At 48.3% G+C, this 8776-nt stretch overlaps 1 protein-coding gene across 1 annotated transcript in view; it reads left to right on the top strand.

The window, feature by feature from the left end:
• Positions 1–2802: 2802 nt before the first annotated feature.
• rpl7a (ribosomal protein L7a) overlaps positions 2803–8776 on the top strand; it is a 54624-nt gene continuing 48650 nt past the window's right edge. The window contains exon 1 of the mRNA XM_062558748.1: positions 2803–2806. Coding sequence (XP_062414732.1) covers positions 2804–2806 — 3 coding nt within the window. The 5' untranslated portion in view covers position 2803. The remainder of the gene's footprint in view (positions 2807–8776) is intronic.

The raw sequence follows: 8776 nt of genomic DNA, 5'->3' as shown, positions 1-8776 counted from the left end.
GCTGCTTCCCGGCAGACTGACTGTAACAGACGATCAATCAGAACCAGGCCCTGAAGTGCGCAGGTGGGAATACGGAAGACTCCTCAAGCTGCAGAGATGCACGACTGACACATTCACACACAGTGTGTGTTACAAATGTGCTGTCGCTCACACACACACACACACACACACACACACTCACACGTGCACTGAAGTGTTTCCATATGTTTGCCTATGGAAGTGTGTCATAAGGCAGTTTTATCGGGACAATGATCCGCCCTCTTTTTCTCCTGTGTTGTTTGGAAGACTTAATTGGATCCTTTTTTTGCAGAAGTAAAAACACCAGAACGTTTGGAAATACACGATTGCTCTGTAAAGCACACGTGTGTGTGATCCATAAAGCACCCAGTCTGCCGGAATATAGCCCCCTACGTGTAATAGTATAATTATTTGTGACATTGTTGGATTGTGTATATATATATAGTGGAGCATCCATTACATTTAGCAGCGGTCTAGTGGCGTCGCTGATGGAGAATGAGCTGGTTTTAAGTACTTCATACAGCACAGTTTAGGTGGTGGGTGAAGTGGTTCCCAACCTCTGGGTCGGCCCCCTCGCCTGGTCCCAGACTTTAGGGACCAGGCGATAGGCCCGCGAGTTGTTTGTAATTGCAGTTTTGTCCCTTTTTTTTTAGCTCGCTCCGTTCCTCGAAAATGCTGCCAAAAAAAGCGTGTCGTCGGGGGGAAAACGAAGCGAAAGTGCCGATAGATTCAAGCGGAGACGTTGGTGTCTAGTCGGTCGTTAGTGGAGATAAAAAAAAAAATCCCCAAATGCAAATCAATAAGAGTTGAATGTTAGACCGAAAAATGGAAACCAATGTATCCGCCAGGCGGCTCTGCCGCGTCAAAAGGTCACAGGATGAGCCAGAGGGGACGAGAGCGCATCCACGGGAGAGGAAAGAAGAAAACCTAATTGATTTTTGGCCTTAATCATCTAATGGAACTATTTACTGGCGAGATGACCTCCGAGGAGCCTCAACTGGACTCCAACTATCTTAAAAGATTCGGAACCCCTGATTTAATGTTCTCTATGTTTTGAACCTGGTTATTTTGTGTTTCATATGTAGAGTCCTAATCTGAAAAGTGACTGGAAATCTTGAGCAATGACTCAAAATACAAGATGGCTCTTCACTATCTCTCTTTTTGTGTGTTTTGGGCACCGCTTTCGCAGTGACTAAGCCTCATCTAACAAAGTCAGGGGACTGCCAGCAGGTAGCTGCAGGCCTCAGGTAGCTGGTAGCTGCAGGTGGCGGTGTGTCGCTGTGTGGTAGTTGCACGTTGTTGTCTGCATACTTGTCTTTCTGCAGTAAATACGGATACAGTCGATCGTCATTTAATGGGGAGGAGGAGGAGGAGGAGGTAGAAAGGCGACATTAACTGCTTCTGTAACACACCTGAATGGGATCAAACTGCCTTGTGGGTAAATGTAGGAGCCAGATTCATGACCAGAAAGAAGGTGGTCTACAACACACACAAAAAGGCAATGTGTCGTGTTTTGCTGCTCACAGCGGCAGGCGGAACCAACTTGGCTCCGAGAGACACACAAAGGGAAATTATGTGAACAGGCGGTAACACATTCTACCAAACAGCCGGCGCGCACACACACACACACAAAAACCCACCACCGCAGGAAGGTTTTTATCCGATGAAGCCAGTATTTTTAAAATATCAGGAAAAAGGTCAACCTTGAGCTTTCTAATGGCAACCGCAGCAAATTCTGATGCGGTGGAAAGCAACCGCGTAGGAGTCTTTTTTGGGGGGCTCTGTTCTCCATCCACAGCGGAACATTCGCAGTTCATTTTGAGGAAAGGCATGCGCTGGGGGGGGGGGGCAGCGGAGTCGCAGGCCGACGTGTGATTACGGCATACGGTTTAATTCAGTAATGCAGCCCCGAGCGGACACGGCGAGGAGGGAGGGAGCTCGTTGGCGACGCCGGCCCGGATTCCTTCCGCTTTGATATTGCGAGCGATTTATTAATCAATCCCCCCCCCCCTGCTTTTAACGGGCCGCGTTTTTAACAGAAATAGATCCCACGGGCCCGACGGGACTCTGGCGGGCTCCTTTCCGCCCCAGAGCCGTTGGCTTCAGAGGTCGTGTCAGGGCTTTTAAGGGCAATCGGCGGCCCGATTAACCTCTGGCGATTTACTAAACCCACCATGGTTTTTTTTTTTGTCACGAGACGAGAGTTAAAGTGTAAAGAAAAATCCTTTGTCCTCATGTTTTTTTTTTTTTTTTTTTTTTAACGCACTAACACTCACAGGAGCATCCCTCCACGAGGCCGAGGGAGAGTGGTCACGGTGGGCCGGGCTGCTCGGGTCTCCCTCTGTGCGTTACAGGCTGTCATAAAGGAGCATGAATTTGATGGACTCACGGACCTTTCTGCTGACTCGGTGCACCCCTCTGCTTTGCATACTGTGAACTCCTGTAGCCTCTGCACAGATCACGCACGGGCTTTTTACACTCCTGTCTCGGATTGGCCCGAGGGAGAAGATAAAGACGCGGTGTACGGTTAATTGAAGGTTATTTTAATGATGTGAATAAACATTCTTTTTTTTTTTTTTTTTTTAACTGTTTGGATCAAGAAGGGAAGGCGACCGTCTTTGTTCAAAGGGACCCGAGCTGGCTGTTATAAGAAATAGAAAATAATCACTACACCATTACATTACCCCATGAGGCATTTCATTAGCATGCTTTTTCTGTCATTTTAGCATTTTATTCTGTGCGTTATTCTTCTGTTGCCCAATAAACATGGCGACTAGCTACCGACATGTAGCCCAAGCTGCTGCAGAGGTCAATTTTAACCCTCTTCTACCTGTATTCATAACGTCTGCAGTCGAAGACCACGCCCCCGGCCCCCCCGGGGACGGACTTTGACAATGGCGGGACGTTGCCTCCGGGGATGTCCCGGATCGATGGCTTCGGCGTCGGCGCGGCGCCGGATCACTTGTCTGATTTCCATTGAAGGTTGTAGCTGGGAAATTGGAACAGCGTGCAGGGCTGGTTCTGCTGTAGTCGCGCCCCCCCCCCCCGCGCTCGGTGAGGTCTGATAAACACGGGACCGTAATCGCTCCCATGTGTGGCTGCATAGCTACGGCACAGTTCAGTTCATGCGCACGATGCTCAGCACCAGGCCCGTCGGGTCCCCGAAAAAAAAAAAAATAGATTCAAATTACTGGAGGAAAGAAGAAAAGGAAGAAAAAAGGAAAGTAAAATCCTTCACTTGATTACAGCCCTGTGTAAACGTCTGCTCCAGTGAAACATCTGCTTCCATTTAGGGCTTTAAGACACATTGCTGCACATTAACATACACTGTGCGCTGCTTGGTGGGAGCTTGCAAGATGGAAAAAACCACATTTGCTGTTTACAGATGGCTGGAAGGAGGCCAGAGAGTCGCACTCAGAGCGAGGCATCGGCCAAACGCCACCGCCATATAAAGAGTCACGGTTTCCTCTCCATAAAAGCATTGTGAAAAAAGAAAGAAAAATGAGCGTGAGAGGTGTGTTGAAGTAGGAATGACGTTTAAGGGGCCGTCCAGGAGAGGCCGGGGGGGGGGGGGAAACGTGTACGTTTTCATCCTGCGGTTTGAGAGGGAGGCCCGGCCCGAAAACCCCCCCCCCCTCTCTTCTTGGTCAGAGAGCGAGCCGCAGGAAGAACGGAGCGAAAGGGGAAATGGAAGGGCAGCGGGTTGGAAGTATGCGCCGAGTCCACCGGGGAGGGTATTTTCAGCAGAGGCTGTAAAGATGTGGATCAAATTAAGTGTGGACATTCCTTCCCAAATAAACGTCTCACGGGGAGTTCCCCCCCCCCCCCCCCCCCCCCGACTGGAGGCGTCTTAGTTCTACTGCAGTAGTACATGTGTGTTATTTCGTTAATCACTAACGTGGGGTTGAAGACACGGGTGCATGTTTCAAAAAGATGAACACTTTTGTTGCAATTCGTCCTCTGGAAACCTTTTAATAATTTGTATATATATACTATACTATAGTATGAACTGCTTTTTGTGACGCGTTGGGTTCAAGCTGCAGCAGAGAGCAACACGGAAACCGCGTCGATATCTATCTTTCAATGCACATGTCACTTTGCCCGCACATAAATGAACCAACAAACCCTTATTGAACATCATAGCTGTGGGACAAAAGATGTGTGGCTATTCGTCAGAAGACCCAAATCGAAAATAGAGTAAATTTTTTGTTTTGTTTTGTTTGTAATGTATGCTGGAGATGGAAATCATTACATACACACGATGATAATGTACTGTTTGTTATTTCATTGTGATGAGCCTCTTGGCCACAAGAGGGCACACTCTCCCTGTGGAATCAGGGACGTTACCCTTTGTTGCAGAGTCGGTGGTTACAAAAATGTAATTTGTGAAAAAGTAGTCACACTTTGGATCTTTTTCCTTGTGCAAAGTATAAATTGAGCTGAAGAGTTTCAAGTGTTTGCACGCAGCTGAGACTGCATGGAAATGACGTACCGTACATTTCTGAGCAGGAGGTGCGTTACAGAAAAGTGCTTTTGATGTGTAGAGCAGCTGGACCTTCAGCTGTGTTTCACAGACCACCGGCTCAATTGTTTCTTTGTGTTCTCTCACAGCAGAAATGGTCATGCACTATTTATTTTTTTCAGGACCAAAATGCATCGTGTCTAAAGAAAACTGCGCGCACACACACACACACACACACACACACACACACGAATGCGCACGCAACACATGTAGCCGTAGGGCGAAGGCCACAGAGCCGGTCCGACCGGTACGGACAAAAGGTCAATTCACCTGATCACATTTAATGAGAGAGCCCTCATCAATCGCTGCACCCTGACACGGTGACATTTCCCAGAAGGCCATGCGGTGACCTGCTGGCATTTAGGACGCGCTGGAAGGGAAGGGGCCGAGGTCTGAATCCAAATCGTGTCTGTGTGTGTGTGTGTGTGTGTGTGCTCATTTGTGAAAATGACGCACTTGTATAGTTTTAATATGTACATTGCTCAACTCCTTTAAAAGCTATTTGTAATAATCACTCAGCAGAGAAGACGATGTACTGAAATCCACCCGCTAAACTTCATTTGAAAATGTAAAAAAAAAAAACTGTATTACCTCCTACTGCGTCACATGAAGTCAAGTTGGTATGAAGTAAAGTTATCTGGGTCCTTCCCACTCCTCTGGGCTCCCCTGCTACGATGTGGTGTGACGTCTTCGCGGGTCCAGTCCACTCAGCGACGCTAATATTGCGTCGGACAGAAAAAAAAAAAGCATAAAATCCTCACGTTCCTAGAAGCTGTGATTTGTGTTTGAATAAAAGAAGATTGTTGTCGACTGATCGCTGCAGCTCTTGCAGTTTTACAGAAATATGAACCGCAAACTTAGTAATCATCCCAATAACAAAGACCTTCTAAACAGGGATGTAAATTGGACAGAATAGAAAAAACACATTTAACGTCTTTTAATCCACTTTTTGGTTGAAAAATGTGTATTATTATTATTATTGTTTTCCTCTGACGGACTTAAGGAGAAACATTAGAAGGGGAAACGACTTGCGTGTGTCTCATCTTTGACAATGCTTTGGCATTTATTCAAATGAGGCCGTTTTTAAAAGGTACGGCGGAAGTAGCAGGAAATAATACAACGTGTTCTGAAGTACGCCGTTGCAAAAGCTGCAATCTTTTTTTTCTTCTTTTTTTTTTTTTGCTCCTTATTTGCAGCTGCTGCTCTTCCACCGTGGTGCATGGGTGAATCCAATCTGATTCACCCATGCACCACGGTGTGGATGGAAAGTAACGGAAAAGCTGCATTCCAGCGTGACGCCCTTTTTAGGAGCACAAAAGATGGCGACACATAAGTGTGGCTTGAGTTTGTGTTAATCTGTGTGCGAATGTCAATGCGCCCGAAAACTACAAGAGTAGAAGATGACAAGCCTGAAGAAGAATGATGGTTGGATGATCTTGTCGGGAAAACTGCTCAAGACAGTCCAACAGAAAGCGAATGCACAAAATGGACGGATGAATGGTTCTCCATCTCCACATGCAACATGAGCAAAGAAGCACCACCACTGGTCAAAAGCTCCACGGGGTACCGTTAAATGTTAGAGCAGCTGGTGGCCTGCTTCCACTCTGTGGGATTATCGAGCTCTGCCTCCTCAGAGTTCTCTTTTAGCCAGTCTCAGTCTAAAGGCGCCTAAATCTGCAAATGAATCAATAGTAATACAAATCAAAAACATCCGTGTACATCTAAGACCATTTCTGTGGATTGTTCTCCTCATCAACTGAACTGCTCTGAAGGGGGGGGGGGGGACCTTCCCCTCCTGACTTCCCTGGTCACGGAAAGCACGACGCCCCAAAGGGTCATGTGGGCAGTGCGTGTCAAAGTGTAACAAAGGGGGGGGGGTGTGTGTGATGACGCTATGTCTATTCAACGTGTGTGAAGGTGTGCGTGTGGTCGTCCTCGGGGCTCTAATTAGAGATGGGGGGGGGGGGTGTTCAGGTGTCATCGGGCCGACTCTTTGCAACTCGATCCCGACGTGAGAAGACGAGGGGCAGGTTTCTCCCGTCTCTCTCTCTCTCTCTCTCTCTCCGGTGAAAAGGATATTTGTCTATCTGCACTTCAGCTTGAGCTATCTTTTCAAAAAAAATTTAAAAAAAAAACACGGTCACAATCAGAAGTGCCCGTGTGTGCCTTTTGGTGTTTTCCTGTGCTGTGGGTTAGAGGTGGTGGTGGGGGTTGGTTGGGGGGGGGGGGTTCTTCTGATTAAAGATGGATGAGCAGCTGAGTGCAGCCCGAGCCGAGCATTCCTGCACTCGTTGTTTGTGAAGGTATCCGATTCCACCCAGCTCATGTTTCGTGTGTGTGTGTGTGTGTGTGTGCAGAGAATAAAACATTGGAGTCTGTTTTGACTGTTTTTGCCACATTCCTTGGGGTTTCTCTCCCCCCCCCCCCTCCTGTTCCTTCTCCTTTCACGTTCCCTCGGTGTATCCCACACACTGAGTCACAGCAGGGCAGCTGTTGTGGTCGGACAAACGCTTCTTACCCTCGGACGGACGCAGCTGCCGACAAAGTGGTGAACGCGGTGGATCGTTGAGCGGCTAACGTGGACCAACCACGTGACGGAGAAGCTGCCTCCTACCTTCTATCTGTGGCTCGCCGTACGACAGTTTCTCCACAAGACCACTCCGGTGTCTGCAGTAAGCTCACATATAGTCAAACCGGCCAAGAATAATCATCAAATGTGCAACGCTCGGTTCTGGACGGACCGAACCACGTGTTTAGTTGTCACAGTGTGGAGTTTTAAAAAAAAAAAAGGAAAATGAAGGCAGGGATGAGCAGGATCTGATATTCCTACCTGGACATTATTGGGCAAGAGGGGAGCACGAGAGGGGACGTTAGTTGTGGCACGCCACATGTTGTAGAGTCACGAGAGGGAACAGGAGAGTGGTTAAAAAGTATTATAAATACAGCTGTTGTGGGACTAAAATGAATGATGACATTTATGAAGACGTGTTGGACCTGTAGAAGGTCAGGAAGTGAAAGGATGAGGAAAAGGCATTTCCTGCCCTTTCATGCTCCCAGCTGTCCAGGAAAAATATAAATGCGTGTCCAAGTTCCCTTCCCACTTTATCTCATGCCGAATGATGTCAGCCTCAGGATCTTTAACTCGAAACCTCACGTAATCGACGGTGATGTAACAGTAGCTCAAAGAAGAAGAAGAACAAAGCAGGGTCCGGTGAGGGGGGTGAGGGGGGGGGGGGGGACGATACATATAAGCTGCTCTGAATGGTGCCATTTGCTTTGCGGAGCCTCCAGCAACAAATTGTGGAGGGGAGGGAGAAGAGAGAGAGAGCGCGACACACACACACGCACACCGTTCATATGGCACAGTTGCGCGCACAGACCGGAGCCAGAAGGAGTCGGACCGCCGATCAGCTGCTGTTGGGAGTTTGCGCGGCGGGGATGTCCCTGCGATCATAAACGGGAGGACGGACCCACGAAGAGGAGGGAGACGGAGAGAGAGAGAGAGACCGAAGAGTCCAGACGCCGGTTCGTTGTCGTGGTTTGCCTACATCGCATGGGGACATGAAGAGTGTGGATCCAGCTTCTAACAAACTGTTGACTTTCAATCATCGGTAAAAAAAAAAAAAAACAAGAAGCGAAAAATAACCTAAAGAAATGCTACTTTGACGGGTGTCCCTGCATGCCGCCTCTCATCTGTTGCACAGCTCTCTTTCGTCGCTCGTTCACACACCTGCAGCGTTTTGTTCTGCAGCCCCGAGGAAATGAGACCCAGCTGGAGACACCTGCTGCGGCGTGCACACCATTATGCGTAAAAAAAAAAAACCCGCCGAATCTTCGGGTCGTCTAATAACGTTGAGAATAATCCACTGTTTGGGTCGAGTTTTGGTATCTGGTGCCTCTTGTTTTTGGTCTTTTCGGCTTACTCTGGTTCGGGGCTGGTAGACTGAGTGCTGCTGGGTCCAACAAGTCTCCGGTCTGGAACTATTGACGCGCCACGGCAGCTTTTAATTGAACCGCTGCGCCGGTTTTGTGCGCCACTTTTCATCCGTTCTGTGTTGTCTATTCATTGAGCCGCAGCCCCGAGAGTGTAGATATTTCAGTATGCACAGTGAAAAGTCTGAATTATTCATCGCATGCCCCATCACTTGGTGGTAGAGTGGAGGTGCGCGCAGCCCCTGCATAGCGACGTAATGCCGCGCGCTGCAGGCAGCTGAGTTCAGGTCTAGTCCCGCGATC

This window comes from Pungitius pungitius, chromosome 18, assembly GCF_949316345.1.
Source record: "Pungitius pungitius chromosome 18, fPunPun2.1, whole genome shotgun sequence".
NCBI lineage: Eukaryota > Metazoa > Chordata > Actinopteri > Perciformes > Gasterosteidae > Pungitius > Pungitius pungitius.
The sequence above is the reverse complement of the archived record's forward strand: the minus strand, read 5'-3'. Positions and strand labels throughout refer to the sequence as shown.